This window comes from Polistes dominula, unplaced genomic scaffold (assembly GCF_049000335.1).
Source record: "Polistes dominula isolate Pdom_NZ unplaced genomic scaffold, Pdom_raw_medaka contig_49, whole genome shotgun sequence".
NCBI lineage: Eukaryota > Metazoa > Arthropoda > Insecta > Hymenoptera > Vespidae > Polistes > Polistes dominula.
Window position 1 is genome coordinate 5,289,319 of NW_028300914.1, and position 27,446 is coordinate 5,316,764.

The 27,446-nt window shown below is 32.2% G+C and overlaps 1 protein-coding gene and 1 long non-coding RNA gene across 2 annotated transcripts in view; one reads left to right on the forward strand and one right to left on the reverse strand.

The window, feature by feature from the left end:
- The window catches only part of LOC149033350 (uncharacterized), a 36,003-nt gene extending 26,226 nt beyond the window's left edge, over nt 1-9,777 (reverse strand). The window contains exon 1 of the long non-coding RNA XR_016175756.1: nt 8,891-9,777. This is a non-coding gene — a long non-coding RNA (uncharacterized LOC149033350). The remainder of the gene's footprint in view (nt 1-8,890) is intronic.
- A 966-nt stretch (nt 9,778-10,743) lies between these two features.
- On the forward strand, nt 10,744-27,278 carry LOC107064935 (uncharacterized). Its single transcript, XM_089169967.1, is given in 3 exon segments — nt 10,744-11,434; nt 11,800-15,394; nt 15,397-27,278. Coding segments are annotated over 2 exon segments (3,966 nt in total). The 5' UTR covers nt 10,744-11,434; nt 11,800-12,543; the 3' UTR covers nt 16,512-27,278.
- The last annotated feature ends 168 nt before the right edge of the window (nt 27,279-27,446 follow it).

Genomic DNA, 27,446 nt, shown 5'->3' on the forward strand with positions numbered 1-27,446 from the left:
TATAATTCTTTATTATTATAAATCAAATTATATTTAAAAATTATAGTATATTATAATTTTATATTATAAATTAAATTATACAATTTAATATATACATATAATTTAATTTATAATTCATTATATAATTTAATTATATATAACAATTAATATAATAATATAATTATATAATAAATTAAATTATATTATATAATTTATAATTTTATTATAAAATATATTTATTATAATATATATATACGTACACATATTTGAGAATATATACATATATATCTTATATAATTAAAAAAAAAAGAAATATGTATATATATTCCTACAAGGGTCTTTCTCACCACCTCTTCTTCTAATTTCTCTTTTTGACTCTCTCTTTTATTCTTCTATTCTCTCCCTATCTTTTTCTCCTTCTTTAACTACTTCTCTGTCTCATCTCTTGTTCACTCTCCCACACACTATCTTTCTTTTCTATTTTCTCATTCTATGTATTATATCTCAACCGATACTTCATTTTTCTGACGCTTCTATTTTTTACTCCTTTCTCCTCTCTCCAAAGTTGCCTTCGATAATTAAAGTAGACGTCGTTTCTCATAGAGAAAGAGTAGAAGAAGTAAAAGAAGTAGAAGAAAAAGAAGAAAAAGAAGAAGAACGAACGAACGAAGAGTATACGAGACGAAATAGAAGGATGAAGAGAAGGGTGATAGAGGAGAAGGGGGAGGGGGGAATTGTGGAGGACAACAAGATCCGCGGCGGGGAATCGCGATTAAATTTCGAGGAAAACGTGTGAACGAACTTTAATTGTGCCACGGTGGTCCAAACAAAAGAACCTACATACCCCCCACTACTAGCGACTCTTCACGAACTCTCCTCTCTTCTCCAATCCTTCTTCTCTCCTATCAGCTCACCCACATAACAACTTGCTTCGTTTTCCTCCTCTAACCGTCCCCACCCACTAACCGTCGGGGGAACACTCAACTCTCTTTCGCGAGAGTTTGTATGAGCGCGTGCGCTTAAGATGAGGAGTGAGAAAGAGAGAGAGAAAGAGAAAGAGAGGAGCAATCTCAAGGTTAAGGCGAATCGCGCCGCGGATGACGTCAGGATGCAGTTAGACTAGTTTTAGTTTTAGTTCGAGGTCCAGCCGCCACCACCATCACCACCACCACCACCCTCTTCCTTCTCTCCCTCCCACCTCCTCTCCAACTACTTCTTCTTCTTCTTCTTCCACCCATCCTCCTCCTCACGAATCCCCCCCCCCAACTCCCAACTCTTTCTCGCACCGCACCAAACTGAACAAAGGATGTTGTGGGAACTGTGGTGCCGACTAGTCTCTCGCGAATTCACGCCTTAGAAAAAGGGGTGTGCAGTTACTTTTAATCTGGCTTATGTTTATTTTATACCAAATATGGATGGACTGGGCCGAGGGGTGGAGAATGTTCAATAATTTCTTGTTTATCTTATTTTTCAAACACTTTTTTTTAAACTTATCGTAGGAAAACAAAAGTGAATTTGACCGATAACAATGGTTTCCTTTTTTAGGCTGAATACCTTTCAATCAACCCACGTTATTGGATAACGGGGTTGAATTTTTTCTAATTAGTTTTATTTGGAACTCGTTCGTCTATTTTACTTTTCTACACTTTCTGCAAATATATATATTTACACACACACATACACATACTTATATAAGTTTGTATAGGTTCTCCCCCGCTTTGGTTCTTTCTTTTAATTACCTTTCGATCGTTCGAGACGGCGAAAAAAGACGCGCTGACCTCGAAACGTCAGGTTGGAGCGCGTTTGATAAATTGGCTCCTTTTGCCGGTCCGGTTATCGGTATTATGAGACCTGGACTAACTCTCAAGTTCGAATATCTTCTTGCGGTGTCTCCGGGAACTGCACAAATTTCTTTTCTTTCTTTTTTTGTTTTTGTTTTTGCTTTCGTTTTCATTTTTTATTTTTTCTCATTTTTCATTTAATTTTATTTCGTCTAACAATTCGTTGCTTGCTCGTCCGAATGTTTCTTATTGGTCGTATGTTCGCACGGGTTTATATTGACATCGTCAAAATTCATTGTACTATGAAATGGAAATGAAAATTCTTTTGCAGTCAATGCTAAACAAAGTTCAACTAGGATCTTTCGTAATTCTTGCTTGCACGTTTATAAGAGGTTAGAATCGGTGATCAAACGATTACCATAAGAAGGGCTATAATTTCACACAATGCTCCCCCTTTTTTTTCTTTATCTTTTTCTTTTTCATGTTCTTTTTCTTTCTTTCTCTTTTAGTAGTCAGCAAGATTCTCGTCCAGATGGACGAGTTGATCATCGTGTACGCGTTCACTGAGAGACAACGATCAACTTTCTCGATTTCTCAATAAATTTTCAATGGCTTCTCGAAACCGACTCACGTGTTAGTCCATACGTTTGGTAGGGAAGGTTACCGGCTCTTTTTTAAAGAGAATAAATTTGATACGAACGATGTAACTGGCGATGAGAGGAACGAGGAAGAACAATCGAAGACTGGATTCTTCAATGGATCTTCAAAGACGTGTTCCCTTTTTTTCGACTACGTGTTCCTAAAATTAGGCCCGTGCCAATTTAATGTTGTTTCTTAACCGTAGGCTCACGCAAGTGTGCGAATTTAAAGGGTCACGACGTATAATTTACTTTCCCACCCTCTCACGTATTTATTTTTTTCAACAAAATAGTTCAATGACCTTAGAATAGAATTGTTCTTCGTATTTACTTGCGAAACTTAAAATCAATGAACGTGCATTAATTTAAAGGGCTAACTTCTGTTTTCTTTTATTGCGTTATTAGACAAAACCATCCCTAAGAAACAAAGTGCAATAATGATGTTAGCACAGTAATTATTTAAAACTTAAAATCCGTGAACGTGGTAAGTTGAGACAGTCAACAGAATATGTCAATATTTTATTCAGTTCCCTTATAATTTTTTTTTAAAACGAAGACAAACAATCTTACAACCGAGAAAAAGAATCAAATTGACATAAGTCATCCTATTTTATATTTTATTAACATGTAACAAATTTTTTCATAGGGGAATTAAAAATCAACTTTTCGGTCACGGTAACTCGTCTTGATAGATCCCTTTTGATTATTCCTTTCGTTTCTATCCAAGAAAACTCGTGCCCGTTTGATCGAGGAGTTAAGGTAGTAGTAACTCGATACAAAACCTGAATCCGATGAAGAAGAGAAGGTAGGAGAAATCTAAGCCGAAACGCCGGACCCCTTTGACGTAGTAAAACGCGTTATAATAGAAGCACGTTCTGTACCGTGACACCAAACTTCACCAAGCGTTATAATGAGACAAAGAAAAGAATAGTTAAAAAAAAAAGCCACGAGCGAGTGAACGTACAAACGAACATACGAACGAATGTACGAACGAATTTTTCGAATCCTTCAGTCAACCGACGTAATAAGAATTCAATTTTAAATTACGAAATTGAAAGACACATTTTGTTAGCCAAAATTTTAAGACACGGTGCACGCGACAACAAATGCTTTCATCTGCAGATAATAAAGAAGCACAAGAAGAAGAAGAAGAAGAAGAAAGGGAAAAATATTACGACAAAAAGACATACAAAAAAATTCATCTCGTATGAAGAAGGAAAAAGGAAGAAAATGGAGAAACGACGAAAGATGATGGTAGAAAAAAAAGAAAATCAAGCGTCCGCGCGTAACTAGGATGAAGGAAGAGAGACGAAGTTAGGGTGGAGTAGGGAGAGTAAGAGGAGAAAGAGGGATGGGTGTGGAAGGTCGGGACAGAGAAAAAAGGGAGAAAGATGAGGGCATTTGCCGTCGGGGGTGGACGATTAAAATTTCAATTCGTTTTCCTCACGAACCTGAGTCAGCCCTTCTTCTCGTAGTCGTCGTAGTTTCCATCGTTCCGTCGTTCCAACATCTTTCGCGAGAAGACTTGGAAGAGTCGTGAGGTCCGGGGCCAAGCGCCATGAACCACAGAGCCACCACTTTGTTATAATTTCCTTTAATGACGCGACCCTGCCCTCTTTTCCGCAATCCTCCCACCCCTATCCTCCCCCTTTCTTCTTCCTCTTACTCCTATTCCTCTTATTCCTCATCTTCCGACAACTACGACGAATATTTTTATTACTTTTCCCTGTCTAGCAGTTGCCACACCATGAACCAACTTCAGCAACTTTACTTTCTCTCTCTCTCTCTCTGTCTGTCTCTCTCTCTCTTTCTTTCTTTCTTTCTTTCTTTTTTTCTATCTTTTTCTTTCTTATCATTTGCTTCGTCTCGAGAGACAGGTCACGAACTTTGTCAGCTCGTCGTGAAAAGATTTTACCGTCTCTCGATATTAAAATATTGTATGAAGTAGGAATTGCAATCATTATTTCTAATCTAAATTTAAGACCTAAATAAGTTAGTATTTAATATTATAATTATTTCAATGAATAAAATTTCAAATAATTTTCAATTATTATGAATTATAATATATGATATTCGTGTGTTTAACCACGTAGGATGTTCAAGAACTCATCGAATATAAAAATATTGTAACAAAAATGAACTGTAATAAATTTTGGTTAACCCATACTAAAGACCTAAAATCAATCAAATTTACTTTTGCGAGATATTTCTTCTAAATTTTCAAATATCGAAAAAAAGTTGTTTTTTATAAATTTATTTCACGCGTGTTTAGAAAGTAACAACATGTTTAAAAAGTCATAGAATATAAAAATATTGCTCTAAAGGATGAACTGCAATAAATTTGATCAAACCGAAACGCATGATACATAAAATCGATCAAATTTGATAAAACATTTATGATATTTTGATCATAATTTCCGATTGACATGAGATAAGGTAAAATGGTCGTAGAAAAGGGTTTTATCGTATGTGTGTATACGACATAGGATACTCGGGAACTCATTGATATGCGTAACGCGATCATCGATTTGCAAGCGAAGCTGCCGTTAGCTCTCTCTCGATCCGTATTCGCGAGAAAAATGTTCTACCCGGGGAAAAACAATTCCGTCCGCGCACGCGATGGGGATAGTATAAAGAAAGAAAGAAAGAAAGAAAGAAAGAAAGAAAGAAAGAAAGAAAGAAAGAAAGAAAGAGAGAGAGAAAGAACGAATGTACGAACCAACGAAAGAGACAGAAGAAAAGAAAAGAATAGAATAACAAAGAAAAGAAAGGAAAGGAAAAGAAGGGGTCGAACGAAATGTACGTCGTCGCACGTGTTACGAGAAAAGCTCTTTCCAGGATCCCCGTAGGATCTTGTGACGCTCATGGGAAGGAGGATGAGAAGGAAGGTGGAGAATGAAAGCGGGGTAACGGGGAAGAGGAATAGAAAGAGGAGAAAGAGAAGGAAGAAGAAGAGATGGTGGAAGAGGTGGCAGGGGGAGTAAGGGGAGACGATGCAATGGGGACGAGGTAGGATTTCCTTAATAAAATGGGGCGCAAACGCCACGCCAGCGAATATCTAGCTGATAGTGGTTCGGTCAGCTCGCCGTCCACCTCGGAAAATGCCGACTACGATGAAAAGAGAAAGAAAGAGAAAAATAAAGAGAAAAGGAGAGAGAGAAAGAGAGAGAGAGAGAGAAAGAGAGAAAGTCGGTTTGGTTGGCTCGAGAAGTCGTGAACGGCTTGGGTGTGTTGCTTAGGCTGATTCAATCTGATGCTGGAGAGTTTCTCCTCCTCCTCCGCCTCCTCCTTCCCAGTTCCACCCAACTGAAATTCACCCTCTCTTCTTACCATTGCTGGATATTTCTTTCTCCCTCTTTCTCTCTTTTTCTCTCTTTTTCTCTCTTTCTACTTTCATCTTCTCGCTCGTCTCTTCTATCGGTGTTACATATAACATCTATTCATATGTGTGTATTTGTGTATCGGTATGTGTGCTTGGGGGAGGGAGGTGTATCACCCTTATGTATACAACTAACTATATATATATATATAACGTTTTTCCGACGATTCTCGTTGACTCCTTGTCGTTTTACTTTAATCGGATACGATCGTGAAATAGGGAAGCTTCTTTCTTCCCTCTCTCTCGCTCTCTCTCTTCTCTCGCTTTTTTAATTTTTTTTTTCCCCAAATTTAGGTAGAATACGTGTTTACTTTAGATATAATATGTGATTAAGGTAATATTTGATAATCACAGCACCGGAGATAATTCGAACCTGCTTTTTATTGTTTGCTTATTGTTTCTTAAAAGTTCCTACTGAAAGATCACAATGTACCGCTCTATTGATTGTTTGAGACAACTTTGTGGGAAAATCTTAAGTAGACTTGTATTTTCCTTGTGGAATTTAGAAAGCCTAGATTGTGATCTATGAGATTAGAAAATGAGTTAAAGTTTTGCCTAATTTATCTTAATCTGACACGCTTAATAGTCCAATGAGAAAAAGGTGCTTACGATAGTGTTGGTTTAAAAATTGTTTTTTATAAACGTATTAAAGAGAAGAAAATAAAAAATATCAAACGTAAGTAAATGAATTCTGAGAAACAAGAAATTGATAAGAAAAAAGAAAGATGAAATAAGTCCATTTAGACAATAGCAGAGATAGATTTATCTGTGAAAAACATTTATGCATTTGATGATTCATATTTTGTATGATCTTTTTTATCAATGAGTATTTTTTCTTCGAATTGTCTTTGCACCAAAAACATAACCGCTCTACCTTATCTTTAACGACGATCTAAAATATTATTAACATCTTTGCAATTAGTTTTCCGAATTGTTTTTTATTTAATATCAATTTACGCTCTCTGCTTAAATTGTCAAAAATGTTTATTAAATAATAATGTTTAAAAATATAAATAAGATAACTACGTGATATTACACTCAATTGTTAATAATATTAACAATAATCAAATGTTTGTTGAGAGAGAATATTAAATTTTCAAGAATACTATTTCGATATAGACGAAAAAAATCAATAAAAAGCTTTTTTTTAAGGCACCGATGTATAAACGAATAGTAATAAAATGTAAAAATTAGTTTTCGATACATAACGCGTTAAAAAATCTTTCAATTTATTAATACTTGATATAACAACGAAAGATCATTTTTAAATTGATCGGTTTATTCCATTTTCAAGGAAATCGGCAAGTGATTTCAATGCTTGTAATGCAGTACATGCATTAACTTCTTCTTAAATCGATATCGACCCTCGTTTGAAAGTTCGGTTAACGTACGACTAGCCTACGGACATGTTTCAAGTTGTTGAGACTTGATGATTGGCAGGTTAATAAGTTTTTTAATTAAATACATTTCTTGTCGTATTCTTAAACTGTTTTTTATGTTTTATTTGTTTTTATTTTATATAATTGCATAATCATGCACCATAACCATTTTCGAATTAATTTAAGTCTCTTATAAATAATTAAATATATTACACAATCGTAACCTTGAATTTTTTATGCATTATAAATATTTTTACAGTTTTTTTTTTAAAGATTTATGATTTTTTAAAAGATATCTTATCTTATTTATAGATTTTTTTTCACGAGTGAGTACAATTCTTGGGGAATAAGAAATACTTGAGATTTGGTTTTCGTTTCCTTACCGTAGATGTTCCATGGTTGTTTACCAATACTCGACAACGTTTACTTTTCTTTTTTGTCGGCTTTTCGAATCTGTCGTATACGATAAACGAATATATATTATTCAAATCTTATACCTTACCCTTCTTTTTAAAAAAATATTATCGAAAAATTGAACTTTGTTGATATCTTTCATAATATCAACAACTTTACATCTGCAATAATGTAATCAAATGATTCCCATAATCATTCCAAATCAAAAATTAATCTTCAAAATGAGTGCAATCATTTAATAAATATTTGTATGATATATTTGATAGAAAAAAAAAACTAAATATATAAATCATATGATATTTGATAGGAAATAAAAATTGGATGCAACATTTGAGGATTTAAGGTACATCAAAGAAAAACTTGGATTCAATAGGCGATCTCAATATTCGATCTCGAAAGTCGAAACAGCGTGCATTGTTTCGAAGCTCGAGCCAGAAGGGCTGGAATCCCCATAAACTAATTCGTCCTTTATGTAAATTTACCACGTGACTTTGGTATCTCATGAATACATACATGCCTTTAGACTTTTTACTTCGAAGCAAAACGAGTGCTAACAGCGCATTCAAAATGGAGACTTCCAATTTTGTCGTGAACCGATGCATCATTATTTCAAATACACCATACAAATTAAAAACCTTTAATAACAATTATTTTCAAAAATGTTTCCAAATAAGTTTGAGCAAATGCTTTAAACAGAACCTTATCTGTAGCCATAGTTCAAACAGAATCAGAAAATTTTTCAAATTTTTAGTCGTGTTTTCTATTAGACAATTTTAATGACTTTATACATCATAGATTTTATTAATACAATAAGTTTGTAAAAATTGTTAACCCACATACGTAAATATCTAGACGATAAGTTTGAAATAAATAAAAAGAAAAACCTGATTGAAACGTTGGTCGTTTATAACATGCATATGAAGCCACATGGGTCATAGATCACAGACACTGCTAAATTATTTTATATTTTATCAAAAAATCATGACCTTTATGGGAAACTTTGTAAAATTAGAATATACAGGTTGATGATGAGATGTTTTATTTTTCACCACAGGTGGTCGTACATTGGTTCGTTATAAATGTATTCATAGCAAGTACTTTTACAGGGAGGAAAATAGTTGTAGGATTTTCTGTAAAGGAAAAAGATAAAAAAAAGGAGAATAAAAGAAAGAGAGAGAGACAAAGAAAGAAAAAGAGAAAGAGAGAGAGAGAGAGAGAGGAAAGGAGTGTCGCATTGAGTATGCAAAGTGCACGAGTCGAGGAGTTGCTTCCCCGGTAGGAAAAAAAAGGATATAGTAAAAAAAATGCAAGGTTACCCACATTTCCTTTTTTATTCACCCATAGAGCGGCGGCTTCGTCCTGGTCTCTAAGTTTCGGGGTGATGCCGAAACGAGATGAACGGAAAGAGTCGAACGAAGCGGGGGATGCAGAAAGAGGCGGAGGTGGAGGAGAAGGAGAAGGAGAAGGGTGTTAGGTTCGTGAAGAGAAACGAACGGGAAACAAGGAAGGCGGGGCAGGGAAGAGAGAAGATAAGAGATAGAAAAGAGAGAAAGAAGGAAAAGAAATAAAAAATAAATATAAGTTCCTTATCGTCCGATAATACCACATACATTTTTTTCTTCGTAATTCTACGAATCATCAAGTACCACGTTCAGCTCGGTTGTATTTCGTTCAAACGTGGACGAATTTTGGTGTTATTGTTCTTTTTAATTAACCCCAAATTTACAAAAATTACACTTTTCCTTGTATTTTTTCTTTTATTTTTTTTCATATGTCCTTGAAATAAAATTTCTATTTGAAAAACCAAGATTTCTAGAAGACGTCCCCTGCTGATCCAACGGAACAGTTTAAATAACAAAACGTAGAAAAGAGATTTTTTCACATTTTTCTACACTTTTATCGCGAAAAAGAAATAGTACGGAAAGACTGAGTCGTGCATTTAAAAGTATTTTAACAAGAATTTGTTAGAAATTGTTCCATTTAGAATTAACAAGCTCCAAGGTCAAAGTCGCGAACGAGATTAAATCGTAAGAATGGATGGAAGATCCGTAGGGGTTGGAATTAGTGGGGTAGGTTGAAGGGCATTTCGAAGGCAGGTTGATTCGTTCGGTAACATCGGTAACACTTTTCGATCGAGAAACTCAAGCTTCGACCGTGGGAGTTTTAGAAAAATCTCACCCAACAAAGTTTCACGAGTAGCAAGGACATTGGGCGCGCTACGAGAGAAACCTAAAGAGAAAGAAAGAGAGAGAGAGAAAGGAAGAGCATATATCACACAGCTGTGCGAGGATTCGCCTGTTGTGTGTTTGCGCGTGCGCAACAGAAAAGACGAGATCCGAGAGAGAGAGAGAGAGAGAGAGAGAGAGAGAGAGAGTGAGTGAGAGAGAGAGTTAGAGAGAGAGGGTTGGAGGGAGAGAATTGTTCTTCCTTGGGAGAAATAGAAGTGGGAGAAGACAGGACCACTGAGAGAGGGAAAGAAAAGGATGAAAAACGACCAAGTATGAGAATGAGTGTGTGTGTGAGAGAGAGAAAGAGAAAGTATAGTCCTGCAGGATCCAACATCGTCTTTCGTGAGACGACGATGACGACGAAGCTAAAGTGTGGGAGAGAGAGATATTGATAGAGGGGTGGGGGAAAGAGAAAGAGGGAAGATCGGTGATTCGGCGAGAAGGGAAAGGGATGGTCCGGAACGTAGAGAGAGGAGCTAGGTGGGGGTAAGGTACGCTCACGTCTCAAATTCGGTTGGCTGTCTCGAGGCGCTGGTATTTCTCTCTCTCTCTCTCTCTCTCATACAACACACAGTCATCTCCTCTTTTCATTTGTGTGCGTGAGTCTGTTTGGCGCGTATTTCTCGTAGGAAGGAGAAATCGGTGTAGATCGACCGTGGTATACTGAACCAAGAGAGATAGATTCTAACGAGGAAGAGTGGGAGTCTCGTAGTGGTAGGGCGACACTTTCTGATGTAGAATGTAAGAGAGAGTGAGAGAGAGAGTGAGCGAGAGAGAGGGAAAGAGAGAGAGAGAGAGTGGGAGAGTGAGCGAGAGGATAGAAGTAGAAGGCGGTAAAAGAAGGAAAGGAAGGGGAGGATTGGAGAGGGTGAGTGAAACCAGAGAACAGGGTGGGGATAGCGCCTTCTTGCTCATAGTTTACTTGCCCCATCGAGAAATCCTAACCAGAGTAACACCGGCTTTCGTAGCTAACGGATCAGAAACTCCGGCAAATCCGTTGACATACTGAAAGACGCATGTATCGAGAGTATAGTTGATTGTGAAAATTCACGATGCACAAATGTAGTTAAAATTACGAGTGTAATAGTGAGTGAGAAAAATATTTGTCGAGTTTCTTCGATTAAACTATTCGTTTATCTAATCGAACATTCAATTTGTGCTTAATTCTCGACTATGGATTAAGTATTTTTAAACGATAGTAGACTATTATCGACTCTTCGATAATTATTATTTTTCATTGCAATTTGTCAAAATCATCCGAGTTTTATTTACTCCTGCTTAATCCAAGTGTCTTTGCTTCAAAAAAAGGTTGAGCTTCTTTATTTGTTTTTTCTTGTATCAGTGATAGTTTTGCGAAGAAAAAACGAAAAGAACTTTTTTGGACTATTGATCTATCTGAAAGATCTTGCTTGTGCATCGTGATTGTTTTAAAATGAAAAACATTCGGACAATTGTTGTGATTGGTATTCCTTATTACAAGAAGAGGAATGGATTGTAGCGATACAGAGAAGATCACAGTTTCAAGGGATAATACATTGTGATGACCGATGATTCAGCTAAAGGATCCAATCGTTCGATACCTATTTGAAGAATTCACGTGCGGGATCATCGCGATTAAGGAGAAGAGATTACACAAGTGAGAAAGATTGAAAGACAAAGAAAGAGAACGCTTTACGCAATAATTTCTTTTCCCTCCTTTTCTTTGTTTCCATTTATTATTTATTTAACAATATTATTATGTTGGCTGTTATTATGTATGTTGGCTGTATAATTTTAGATTGACACCTTGCTTTTATTTTTGCTTCTTCAATTAACGCTTTTTTTCCACAGGATCTCTCCTCTTCTTTTTCTTTTTTTCGAATTTAGTCAGCTTTTCGTTTGGCTTTTGGTTTCAGGACTTCTCTTCATTTTTGTGGTATTTTTTTTTTTAACTTTCTCATTAACACTGCGCTTTTTCATTCAATCATTCCGTTCAATCCCGCGATTAATTTCTTTTTTCAGAACACGCGCGAAAAATCGGAACAACGTCGAAGGCATCCAGCGTCGCACGGGCGCTGTCGATCCGCGCACAGTTCCACTATTCCCTTCTTTGATTCATCGAATACCCCCTGATCATTTCGTGAAGGGAAAAGTGACAATGCGGTTGGCTACCGATCAGCCAAAAAACTTGACAATTATATGGTTCATTGTGATGCGTTTAGGTGCGATCTTATGATAAATGTAGAACACGTTTTATTTTAACATTTTTTTCTTTTTTTCTTTATCATTAATTTTTCTTACTTATGACTAAAACTCGCGAGAGTTGAGATTTTTAGGGACTGCAAAATAATTGTTAATACTTACGACTTCAGCGTGTATTCAATCGAATACGTCACAAATTGCGCGTTGTGTTGTGAATGAAAGAAAAAGAACGGGGGCTTCTCTTTTCTTTTCTAAAAACTATCGTCGTAATATGAGCCAAGTAAACTGTTAGACTCATAAATAGGGAAGGAGAAAGAGAGAGAGAGAGAGAGAGAGAGAGAGATAGATAGCGTTAGAAGGAGCAACAAAAATAAAACATTAATAGTTGTGAAAGTGAAAGAAAAAAGTAGAGTTACGCCGAACGGGTAAAGCGCGGCCACGCGCGCTTACCTGCGCGGGAGCAGACGGGATTATTTCGTTTTTACTGCATTTTCGATCTTAAGGTGTTTAAGAAGAGAATATGTAGCTGAAGTATAAAATAAAGTAAACATATAGAAACTTAATATGAGTGAAACAAATAACGTTGAGAAGCTGCAAGAACAAGATCAAGACCAAGATCAGCAGCAGCAGCAGCAGCAGCAGCAGCAACAACAACAACAGCAACAGCAGCAACAACAACAGCAGCATCACCAACAGCACCAACATCTCCAACAGCAACAACAAAAATACGAGAGTGCTAGCAATCATTCTGAATACCATTGTAAAGAGTGCAATTTAATGTTTGACACCGATAACAGTCTTCGTGTGCATCTGAATTATCATAAAAAAAATACTACCCTTTGGAACAGTCAACCAGAGGAAAGCAATAATAATAATAGTAAGGCAGGAAATAATAATAGCGATCACACGAATATTATATGTGAAAATCTAATAACACCGGTAGACTCTAGCGAGGCATCCACGATGTCGCCTTCACAAGATCCATCGTCTTCGCGACTAAAGGCACAGCAACAGCAACAACAACAACAACAACAACAACAACAACAGCAACAGCAACAACAGCAACAACAACAACAACAACAACAACAACATCAGCAGCAACAACAACAACAGCAACATCAACAACAACTTCAACAACAGCATAAACAACAGAAGCAACAAAAGCAAAAGCAGCATCAACAACAATCACAGAATCAACAATCACAGCATCAATCACAAACACCTCACCAACAACAGGCACAACACCATCAGCAACATCAACAGCAGTTGCACCAACAACAGAATCAAAGTTATAATCCCTATCCAAATGTTCCTTTTGATGAAAACAATTGCTTCATAAAGACTGAGTCAATATACTCCAACTACTCGCCGAATCCAAATATGACAAACAATATAAATATAACTGGTCACGGAATCTCGCGTTATCATCCATATGATAATATACAACGGTTTCCAACTGACATCACCGGTTCACGGTCGCGAAATCAAACTTTTTGTTGCTACAAATGCGGTTCCGCTTTCGAGGATGAGTTTTATTGCAATGAGCACCAAAAAATGTGCACGATTTTACCTAGCATTTATCTGAATCAATCGCAGTATCAGCAATTAGGCACTCCTCAACACCTATATCAACCCCAATTACACCTATCCCCTAATCATCTAAGCCAACCACAGTTACATCTATCTCCTAATCATCTAAGTCAACCACAGTTACATCTATCTCCTAATCATCTAAGTCAGTCGCAAATACATCTATCTCCAACCCAGCCGAATCAACCGCAGTTGCATTCATCATCGACTTCTCCGAGTCAATCGCAGATACTCTTATCTCCAAGTCACTCGAATCAACAACATCAACAACAACAACAGCAACACAGTTATGAGTATAATGGTGAACAAAATGCAGACATGGAGCCGAAACAAGAACCAGAGGAACCAGCCGAGCTTCTTGATTTGGATTCTCACAAGGTACAAACTCATAGATATAATACCAATTTAATGAGAATTTATAACGAGCGAGAGGAACAGCAACAACAACAGCGACGAGAGTTGCAGATTCAATCACAGCAACAACAGGCAATGCAACATCAACAGCAAGCTCCTGTTCTTCAAGGTTTGATGGGTTGGCCAGCAGGCGCCACACTTGATTTGACAAATTTTCCACCCATGATACCTATGGAAAATGTACCGCCGATTCCTGATCAAGGACAGTACGCGCACGGTCAACATATGTCAGTGGAATCATCCTTACATTCCGGTACCGCTGTTATCGCTAGCACGCATGGGATGCCAACTTCAATGTTATCACAACCGTCGAAAGCTTCGGCGATAGCCAATCAATCGTGGAAGAGTAACGAGCCACGACGACCAAAGTCTTACAACTGCACCGCGTGCAACAAGTGGTTCACCAGTTCAGGCCATTTGAAGCGACATTACAATACAACCCTTCATAAGAATGCCGTGAAACAAAGCAATCGGCCAGATCCGGCTCACCTACCGATAAGTGCACATCACCATCCTAATAGGGATAACGGACATGAACGAAGAAACATTCGCCGTACTGGAATAACGCGAGTATCTCCAGAGTTATCTAACTCGCGTAGTCCTCCAAACTCCGCTGGTCCTTCAAACGAGGCACCAAGAATGATGCATGCCTCTATCTCAACCACCACTTACAATAACAACTCCACCACCACCAACAAACCTTCCACTGTCAACCCTGGTCAACATCACCAACAACAACCATTGGCTTCAATGGCTGTTTTGGGCTCCACAATGCTACCACACAGTTCTTCAGCCCTCCCAGCCATGGCAGCACACCACTCACTGATGCGTTCATCCCCGCCAAACCTAGTTCTCCATCAACAACAGCAGCAACATCACCTACAACAACAACATCATCATCATCAACAACAACAACAACAACAACAACAACAACATCAACAACAACAACAGCAACAACAACAACAGCAACAACAACAACAACAACAACAACAACAACAACAACAGCAACAACAACAACAGCAACAGCAACAACAACAACAACAACAACAACAACAACAGCAACAGCAACAGCAACAGCAACAGCAACAGCAACAGCAACAACAACAACAACAACAGCAACAACAACATCACCAGCAGCAGCAACACCAACAAATCCACATGCCAGTGGGTTCACCAATGGAGTCGCAAATGAATCAGAATTTAGTTACGCCAATAAGTCCTCCAGTGAGTTCAACACCGAATCAACATCTTATTAACCATCCACTGAGTTCACCTATGCAACAAAGCACAAGCATCAATCTTAACTCAGCTCAACATAATCTGACATCAGGCCAGGTTCATCAAGGAATGGTTTCGCCCCCTTCAATGGTAAATACGATCCCTCAACAGATTTACCCAAACGGATTGCCCCCCGCGTTACAGCTTCTATCAACATGGGCCTGCATCAAACTTTCAACATCACACCAATTACTATTGGTGATCCAATGATGACGGGTCCTACGGAGGAGCCGCAACACCAGGACCACCAGCAGCACCATCTTCAACAGCAGCCCTCAGAGATGTTACCCAGTTTTGGGACTTTTAATAACTCTCAACAACCTTTGCCGAGCTTCAATCAATTCGGCATCTCGGGGTTCTCGGTAGGGCCCGAATCAATGCAGGCCGCTAGCGTGGGGGGGCTATGTCAGGAGGAGAGAAATTCTCCTCAAGGCAGTAATTGTGGGTCGTGCTACGATAATTATAGCGTATCACCCCTATATGAAGCATTCACAAATTTGGATGTTGCATCGGGGCCAATAGAATACAACGTCAATAACGGTATGGTAGCTGGAAACTATAATGTAAATGAACAAAACTCTGTATATACGACTGAACAAATTTCAATACCAATATCAGTTGACGGTCAAAATCAAGTATATTATCCAATTGAAGTAAACAATAATGTACCATATTATGTGATAAAGGAGCGACAAGAGAGACATGCAAATCGCTGTCAATCGTCCGAAAGGCAGAATCAAGATTGTAAAGAAAATGGTGGGGAAAATAATCAAAATAGGACACAAAATGAACAAAATATGACAACTAACCCGTCCGGTAAGATAAAATATCTTTGTAAAAATTGTCCAAAATCTTTTAACAAACCATGCTATTTGACTCAACATAGTAAATGTTTCCATGCCGGGGATAGACCGTATAAATGTACTGTTTGCGGTAAGAGGTTCATCAGTGAAGCACAGTATACAAAACATAAAGCAAAACACGGAAGTGAGAAACCTTACAAGTGCACAATATGTCCGAAACAATTTAACCACAAAACGGACCTTAGGAGGCATATTTGTCTTCATTCTGGGAATAAACCCTTCATTTGCATCGTTTGTGAAAAAGGTTTCATAAGGAAGGATCACATGGTCAAACACATGGAAACGCATGAGAAAAAATCTCATAACAAGCAGAACAACAACAACAGAAAACGCGACGGAGATGACAAAAATAGGCATTCCAAAAATGCGTCCTCTCTGAGAACATGATCAACCATTATTCTAAGTTGTATATACAATCATAAACGACAATGGCAACGACAATGGAAAATACGATTTCGATTACGATTAAAACAACGATGACGATCATTGGCTAATCGTCAACGTGAAGAAACAACTGCATGACTACAGAAATTATACTAAGGATCGATACTTTGGGGTACTTCAACGTTTCTCATTGTACGTAGATCTTTCTTTTCTATTTTAGATAATTAAATTTATTATTTTATCTGTTTAATTGAACAAATATTAAAAAACAAACGACAAAATTCGGACGAGTCGCAATTTCATTATTTTTAATTTTATTTTTTTTTATTTTTCTATTTTATCTTAAATTTATTTGTATATTTTTTAATCTTCGAAGGGACACGTCGACATTCCATATTCTATTACACATTTTTTCAGATTCGTGTTTTCGATCTTATTCGTCGAAAGAATTATAATTTTTGGAGTAATATCAATTTTATTTATTTGTCATTAATTTACTTTGCAGTATTATTATTAATTGGTATTAGGAACTCAAAAGTTCATTGCCGCAAATACAAAATCCCGCCATTGTTCTTGTCCCTCAGCAAGATGCCTCCATTCGCGGTCTTCGTATCCTATTTCTTTAAGAAATTGATTTTGCATATCTAATAAAAATGTTCCTTTCTTCTAATAGTATCTTCGATAAATATGATTTTAAATAAGTCTCATTCGTTTTAATATTATAATAATTATCAATCGGAGATAAAAAATTACTGCGACGTTTAACCTTGGAAAATTAAGAAGTATCAATTTACAAGCAAATAAAAAAGAATAAAAAAAAAAAAAATTAAAAACAAAAAAGAAAAAAAAAATTTTTATATTTAAAAAAAAAGAAAAAAAATTACGTACAAGATTTATGAAAAGTTTGTATAAAAAAGAATATATAAATATAAATTATATATATGTATATATTCAACAGGCCCTCGACTTTCGCACATAATTGGTTCTTGAAAGTGTGTGCGAATATTGAATGTTCAAAAGTAGTGGGATCAATGTCATCTGATGTCCCGTGAGAGGTGACATCCGATCGCAGAAGATTAAACAGTTCAATCTTTAGAAATGTGCAAAATAGCAAATTGTGCGAAAGTAGAAATCGCAAAAGTCGAGGGCCTTCTGTATATATATATATATATAAAAGAACTGCATGAAAGTAAAGTTAGACATCAATAGCTTTCTAATCGATCATCACGATTAACTCATTAACTGTGAAATTATATTTTGTTTCAGAAATATTTACAAATTTATTTTAACGGTGTAAAATTTGTTGTGTAAAAAGAAATATGATGATAAATTATATTCAGAATCATTTTACTTATATTTAAATATTTAATAATTCTTTAGACCCTTCTTGGAAAAATCATTAAAAATGTTAACTTTCAAATTTTTCAAAATTTTTCTTAGAGTCTTTCAAAATTTAATGTTTAATTAAATTTTCAAAGGAAAATAAAAGTTAACATTATTTTAATTTAATAGATAATTTCGGCTGTTCAACCTTATATAAATAAATATTCTAATTATTCCAAATTCTATAAAATTTGTTTTTTCTTTCATTTTTTGAGTAATTTAACCCCTTAAGGAACAATTTTTCTAGAAAATCGGCCAAAAAATTGGCCGAAAAACTGAGCCAAATCAATTTTGACTGAACGTCAAAATACAATGTCGTGATACAATGCCGCTCGAGTTAACTCGAGCGTGCATCTTAAGGGGTTAATTGTTGTTAGATGCTTTTTCACAATTTATTAACATTTGTTAATATTTGTTAAAATTCGGTTTTGTTATTTTAATCAGTTGTACTACTGAATTAAGTAAATTCAAAAATAAAAGAGTTTATTAATTAGATTTTTATTTTAAAATATATACAAAATGTATAAAATAATAATAATTTGTAAAAATTAATTAATAAAATATTTGATAAGATTAATTATTATTCGGAAATCTAGTGCAACTTATTTCAAGAAGGGTCATATTCTTGTCGTTTGTTTTTATTATTAATCCCTCAAATTAATTTCTCTTAAAGAATGAATATTATTTGTTATTATATGGAGGAAAAAGAATTTTTTAATTTGTTTAAATGATTATATAAATCAAAATTTTTAGCATGAGGGTTAATATTTTGCTTTTTTTATTTTCGAAGAATATTGCGACTCGTCCGATGTAAATATAATTATATGTAAACATAGATTAGGTCGATACAAAATATCATAAATTTTTAAAACTTTTGTCAAAAATCACAATACAAAAATAATATTAACTTAATTTCATAATTTTCACAAATATTTTTGAATTTTCTTTTTAAAATTTATTACGGAAATACGAAAATAATCAAATTCTCGAAATTTCCTTTAATAAAATTTATAATATAAAACATTGGAGAAACATAAACTTTTCAAAGTAGAAATCATGTTTCTGATAAGAAATAGAAACTTACAATTTTGTTTTCAAAATATAACTGAATCATGATTTTACATATTCCATAATAAAATAAGAATATTTTAGATAAGAATGATCTCGAATGTCTTTCAATTAACGAACTTAACGAAACACTTAACACATTCGACAGTTCAATCGACATTCGAATCATGAGTATCTTGAAATTCGGTAGTAAAACATAAACAAAAGATTATGTATATGTACGCATTAAAATAAAATAGTTCCTACTTAAAATCAATTTTTCAATATTGCTTTAAAGTAGAGTTAAATTATAATTTTTGTTTAATTAATTTTCTAGCAATATTAAATAAGTATAATAAATTAAATTTTAAGAAAGGAATTTTCTATAGTATGAAAAAAGAATTTGATTACAATATTGCTGTTTTCATATTACAATTGGAAGAAACACTATTATATTAGAATCAAGTTTATATGTAATTGTAAATAATAATAATAATAATAATAATAATAATCATACTAATAATATTAATAATAATAATCGTTCTTCTACGATTATTTTACTAATAAGTATTTAGTTCATATAATTTGTGATTATTCGTATTAGCAATTAGAATTCTCATTGTTCTTTTGATCGTAAATTGAAGAAAATTTTCATTCCTAAGGAAACAATTTACATCTAAAGAAAATGATTTTCTAAAATTAATCACGAATAATCACTTTAATATTTTATTTTGATATTTTCTAAGTATAAGATATAAAAATAACTAATTAATAAACAACACGTTAACCGTTAAACCTCTTTTAAGAATGTTTTGTTCATGCCACAATGGCATAAGAAAACCTTAAAAAGGATAAGAGTGTTAGACATTGCTGATAAATACGGAATTTAACGTGTTAATAGTTATTATTATCATTATTTTTTGATAACTTGATTCTCTAAGTGTTTCTATTCCAATTCTATGTAAAAGATATCACACACATATAAATATATATCTGTATATTTTAACCTAAATTATATTTGTGCAAAAATATTTCTAATAAGAATTGAATATAAAAGTAGGATGTATGTATTATGTATGTTTCATGTATGTATATTTATAACATCTATATATTGTAGATTGAGATAAATATATCATACATTTAATACATAAATAATATATAAAACATAATGAAAAAATAATAATTCTAAATATAATAATTAACTATGATTATACGACATTTAATATAATAATTAATAATAATAATAATATGTAATATTAATAATATTAATAATGTTGTTTAATATTATAATATTTTTAATAATATTAATACTGTTATAACATTATTATTAAATATTAATATTATATATTATTTATTATATATACAGGGAGTATCATAAAAAGTATGACACTTAAATATTTTTTTTCCTTACAATTGAATAAAATAATTTTAAAAGGTTGAAATTTTTCTATTGGACTATTGGAATTCAAATTTAGTATAAAGATGATCTTGAAAACAATATTTTTTCAACTGTTGTATTTCCTCTTTATACGCGCGAGCGCACGCGCGCGTTTTCAGTTAAAGTTTTTTTTATACAATTGTAAATAAAGAAAATATTTAGATTTTTTGTGCTTCTCCCTTTATCTATAAAATAGGATGCTTGATGGTAATCAGAAATATTTTAATGGAAATTTAAATCATCATTAATTTGACATTTGAATGTAACAAAAAAAAATTATTATTCTTAAGTTTAAACAATCAAATATTTTGACTAATTGTAAGAGCATATGGTTTAGCCCATAATAAATTTTGTAAGTAATCCGATTATCGATCTACTCTACTATTATAAATAAAGATCGTGTATCGGTAAACTAAAAATGTTGAAAACAAATAATAAAATAAACATTTTTGGTAAAAATAAACTGCAACAATTTGTTTAAAAACAATACAAAGCATAAATTAATGAAACATCTTTTAATTATTCTTATTATAATCAAACGTATTTCATTCCATTTTTTTCGACTTTTAAAAATAGATATTGTCGATTGTCTGATTACCAAAGTACCCTTTGTATATATTTATATACATAAGCATGTATATAAGTATATTATCTACATAATTATAAAAAGAAAAATTAGTTATATAAGAAATTCATGCAAACAAAAATATACGATCATAAATTTCATCAGATTTTTTTCCGTTTCTTTTTTGGTCATAGTTTAATTATAGTAAAGAAAAAAAATAATAATACGAGAAACGATAGATATAAATAGCGTACTATTGAATTATATAGAATTCTTGCCATTTTTACAACGTAATTACACCCAAACCAGACTACCTCAAAATATCAGGAATATAAACGATGATTAAAAAGTAAATAATAATTAATATAATTACAATGCAAAATAATAATAATAATAATAATAATAATAATAATAATAATAATAATAATAATAATAATAGTAATAATAGTAATAATAATAATAATAATAATAATATTAGTAATAATATTAATATTACTATTAGTATCAATAATATTAAATATATCACCGTACATAAAAATACATAATTAAATATGATTATTAATATTAAGCTATAACTATATATTAACGATAACGTGTAAAAAGTAGAAATAGTTGCAAACTAAAGTGAGAACGAAACAATTTCTTTCTTACATTTTTTGTATCTTATCGTGTCATTTTCTCATTAACATCTTAGAAAACATTAAAAAGAATCTAAAATATAGCCAGAATTTTAGATTCATGATTTAAACTCGATTATTTCGACAAATTTTATTGACACAAAATAATCGTTTGGGTATCTTTATCTATTTCAAAAATATCAACACGAATGATACGAAATTAAATACACGCAATAATGTGAGAAAGAATGAAACAGAAAAACATACACGGTTTTTTGTTTTTCTTCTCACTTAATTAAATAATATTGTTTCCCCTCGCTATGTCGACACCCAAACCCCCCTGCCCCCCCTCCCTCGAGATTATTATTATAATAAAATCCGTTATACTCCCATAGAGCATACGGTAAACATTTTTTATTTCTGTAAAGAATGATAAATAAAAAAATAAGAAGGGGGAAGAAGGGGTGATCGTCAAAAAATGCAAAATAAAAGGGGTGAAACAATTTATGACAAAAAAGTGAGTGTAAATGAAAGGTGCGTTTAAATGAAAGGTGCGTGTAAATGATAAAAAAAACAACATATCAAACAGTATTACTGTAAATTATGTTTTATTATTATCACAATGTATAATGATAATAATAGTTAATTTATACGCTCGTCTATTAGCATACTTTCATGAATATCAATGAATGCATCTCAAATGTCATATCCATTGTATACCTAATAATTCGACGATTCGTTAGTGAATTGTAGATTTTAAATTTTTTATTTAAAAGAAGAAAAATTATCTATGCGATTGATAAATATTCAAAACGATAATGAATTTTAACGATTGTTCATTTTCGTTTAAATTATATTTAACAAAACTATCTGTGATGATAGTTGGTGTCAACTATCATAGTTAAATTGTCCATAACATAGGTTGTTGTTTTGATTAATTTATTAATTAATTAACCAAAAACCTGAATAGAACTAAAGAAAGTAATAATTGATCAATATTATTACTTTGCTCGATATGTGACACAAAAAAAGAAAACAATTATGTTTTGTTTTTGAATTTAGTACGTCGTACTTAAATTCTTTAAAATTTTCTAAAAATCTCATGAATGAGAAAGATAAAGATTGAAAAACTGATGAAAGAGAGAAAGAGACAGAATGGAATATGCATCGTTAGCAGTTAAACAAAAATAGCAAATTCCAAATTTCGAAAAATAGGAAAAGATTAAAGAATAATATTGATAAATAGTCATAAAAATTATTATATTATCTTTTGTTCTATTCAAAACAATAAAAGAAAACACAATCGTATATACAACAACAAAACAATTGTCGAGAATACTCGATTGAGAAATTTCCCGAAAAAAATTAATAAACAAGAAGATAATACGCGCGATGTACATATGTACAAAATTATATGACTATATAAATTTATTTTACTTGATATATATTTGTTAGTGTTAAATCTGAAAAAATTATAGAACCATTAGTTATTTTATTATTATAAAGAATTAAGTTAGTTAATTTTCTATTAATGTTAGTTCTGGTTTTAAGTTCCTTTACTATAATATTTAATAATCATTTTGTAGTAATTAATATTTGCAATCTTACATATTTATCCTTGGAAAAAAGGGATAAAATGAAAATAAAAATAAAAATATTTGATAAAAAAGAATTGTTATAAATCAAGAAAAAAGAATCATGTATCATTTTTATACAATTTTCAATTATCCCAATCATTATTAAATTTCATTTAGTTTTTAATTTTATAATTTTATTAATTTTATTAATTTTATTAATTTTATTAATGGATGTAATTTTTTTCAGATTTAATTTTTTTTCTTTGTCCGTTTCAGTTTTTTTCTTTTAATCGCTACAAATCATCAAATTTCGTTTTTCATCTACAAATGATTTCGATCTTTCCCCGCCGAAATTTTAATATTTTATTCGATTCGTTATTTCTTCATTCAATATTCTTATTAATTGGATGATTTTCAGTATCGATTACTAAGAAACAAAAAGTTCATTAACATTTGACTTCAGAATCAACTTTACTGCCAATTAATTTTTTTTTTCATTTAAGAAACAATTCTACGAGCTAAACAGAAAACGAGTTCTTCTCTATCGCCGCGATCGATCGATCGTTCGATATACTAAATCCGATCCTTCGACCGCGTTCTTTTAGACGAAGACAAAATTGTGTTCTTGAGTTTATCATGTTCGAACAATGAACGGAAAAATTCAAGAACTTTATAACACGATCTTTCATTCTGTTTCAGTTCTCATTTAAGATCAAAAAGAAAAAAGAAGTAAAAATGTTATTAAAATTGACCAAATAAATTAAATATATAACATTTGACGATGTATTAATTTCCAAATAAAAAAATAATAAATATCAATATGTCAGTTTGTTAATAAAACATAAAACAACTGATTTATTGATAAAAGCAAAGTTTCAATTAATGCAGTTAAATTGAACGAAGAATATTTCTAAGTTCAATATTTGCTAAAATGAAAAATTTAATTTATAAAATTAGTACAGTGCAGTAAATCAATTTTTACGACACTTTAAACACACACACATAAACATACATACATACAGACACAGACACAGATACAGATATTTTTTTCTGTTCGATCTCACATCCCAGACCGAAAGAAAAAAAATTATAAAAAAAAAGAATTATAATTGGTCAATTAAAATAAAAATGTGACGTTTGATTCGTCACTTGATGATATTAATCTTGCAAATAAGGAAAAAATAAAAATCAATATCGGTTTGTAAATAAACACAAAAAAACAACTGATTTATTGATAAAAGCAAGATTAGAGTTAATGCAACAAAAATTGAACGAAAAGGTCAAACGAAGTTCAATATTTGCTAAAAAAAACAGCTGACAAAAAAACCAAATTTATAAAATGTGTACAGTACAATGAACCAATTTTTGCGACACTTTACTTACAAACACACAAACACACAAACTATACATACATTTTAAAAAATCAACTTGTTTCTAGTATACACTTCTGTTCCTTAGTAATCGCACGCGCTCGCGCGTTTCCAACGGCCGGCCCTTTTATTGGCCAATTTACTTAATGACCAAGTACGAACGCACTACCACGTTATAGTATAGCGTCGTACATATCATCGGCAAAATTCCATGAAATATCCATGAAATCTTAAGGGGAATCCTTTTGCATCCCTATTCAATCTACCCCACCCTTCGTTCCCTCTCATTCTTTCTTTCTTTTTTACCGCGTTTGATTGTATTTTTCTTTCTTTTTCCTTTTTTTTTATATTGTTTTGTTTTCTTATAACTTTACTCACAGCTATCACTCGTTCTTACGTACACCGAGTACCGCTTGTGCTCTCGTAACCTTGAACATTCTGTAATTTAGCAAATCGTTGCAGACTCGGGAGAAAGGAATCATTCGATTTGACCGTGCTCGATAATCTTAGAAAATAATCCTTTCTCTCTATCTTTATGTCTGTATTTTCCTTTCGTTTTTTCTTTTTTTCTTGTGTTTTTCTTTTTACTTTTTTTCTTTCTTTTATTTTCTTATTATTTTCCTATTCATTCTTTCTATTACGGGGATGAGAAACAATATTGAAAAACGAACATTTGTATGATTGCATTAATTATTGTTTTTCTTATTTTTTTACAAATATTAATGATATTTGATAAGAATGAATATAGTTATATAAGTACAATTTTTAATATTAATTCGATAAGTAATACAATTTCATGTCTCTTGTTAAGAATTGAGGAAAAAATAAAATTCACAAATATAATACCAGTTTAGAATATAAATTGGTTTCTTTCTGTTCCGTTTTCGAAATGATTTGTTTTATAAGAATCGATGTACTTTTTCGATAACTTAGAATTCAATTTCATCGAGCAAAGGATTATTTTTTTTTCCTAAATGATTTAACTTTATTTTTTTTCTGTCAAGTATAAATAAAAAAATAATTTATAAATAATTGATCACATTCGTTCGTTCCTATAATTTACTTGAAAAAATTTTTTCTATTAATTAAACGATCAAGCGATGAAAAAAATTAACAAATCTATGGCTTGTCACAAAAACGAACGAATTTCAATAAAATAAATGATAGATTAGTGTTCATTTATTTTATTTTTTCTCTTCATCTGTCTGTTGATCAAAGATTTTCCTGTAATTACGATATTTTATCATCTTGAATAAGAATAATTAGTAATACTTTGCTCGATGTTTGAAAAAAAAATAGAAAAAACATACACACACACAACACATAAATATGAGTTGTCTCCGTAGTTATTAGAATTATGACCTACCTACCTGATGACGAAGCAATATTGATGCAAATCAATGATTTGTCTCATGATAAATAGTCTAACATAAGCGATAGAAAAGAAAAATCATGTAAACAAAAGTAACTCCGATAATTCGTAAATATATTGAAAGAAATAAATGGAAAGAATTTACTAGTTGTATGCACAAATTGTAAAGTAAATTACGTGTATCTCTTAAATTTTCATCATTTATAATCTCAAATCGAGCACATACATTTGTTTTTATCAATATAAATTATATATATAAATTTATGTATATAAGATAACATGAATGATTGGTATTAACAAAAGCAGTAAAAAAATATGCCTTTTTCTTCTTTTTTTTTGTTGTTTTTATTAACAAAAAACGCAAAACCTGTAAGCGTACGTTGATAAGAAAAAAAGAAGAAAAAGAAAACAAAACAAAAAAAAAGAATAAAATATAATTCGTTCACTGCTTTCCGTCTTAATGCATAAATAATTATAAATATATAAATTTAACGCATACACACACATACACACAAACATAGTCGCATATACAAACAAAATAACATTTTTTTTTCTTTTTCTATCGTAAAAAAAAATGTAACGACAAAATTTGACAATGTCCTGTTTGATTGTAAACGATAGTTGACAATAGTTGAAAATGTATTGAGAACTAACCTTCGAAAAGGTGATAGTTTAAAATTATAAAAAAAAAAAAAATTAATAACTCATGTTACGTACGCAGCGATGAAATAATGCCATCCAGTTGCGAATCTCGATCAATGTATACTAGGATAAGCATAAACAACTTTTATTAAACGTACGTAGAATATTTACTTATATTTAATACACGTATACACACACGCATACACACGAATACAGCATCCAAATAACGAACAAACATAGATATTGACTCGATAACGGACAGAGAACAAACAATTATTAATTTATTATTAAATAAATTAATAAATGAATAAATAGAAATATATTATAAATAATTAGATAATTAAATAAATTTCATTATAAATAGAATTAATTTAAATATAAGTAAAATACATTTAAAATAAAATAAACAAACAAAAAATAAAATGAAATGAAAAATCTATTCTTCCTGTCGAGAAGAAACACACTGCCGATTACAAATATACAAGAAGATTTGAAAAAAAAAATAATAAATGCATTAATTAAATAAAATAAATTCAATAGGATAACGATAATGCAAAATACAACGTTTGATCTATTATATAAAATAATTCACGTAACAAATTTCTTAACCCTTTGAAGCGTTTTATTCGTCAGAGATTAACATATTAATAAACTATCTCAATGGAACGCCATAAACAAATACCTCAGGATAACATGTACAAATGTTCATACATTTTCAGGATATTATCTTAGAAATAAATAATATCCTTCTCGCTATAATATGTCAGAGTTCTTGTTTTTTTTTCTGTCATCATTTATATCAATCTATTCCCTCCTCTCTTATTTTCCTTACCTTTCTTCACTAATCCAATATTCAGTACCGTCGGTCGATCGTTCTAACAACTTATTGCGACCATACTCAACATTCATTTGCGTCAGTAAGATAAT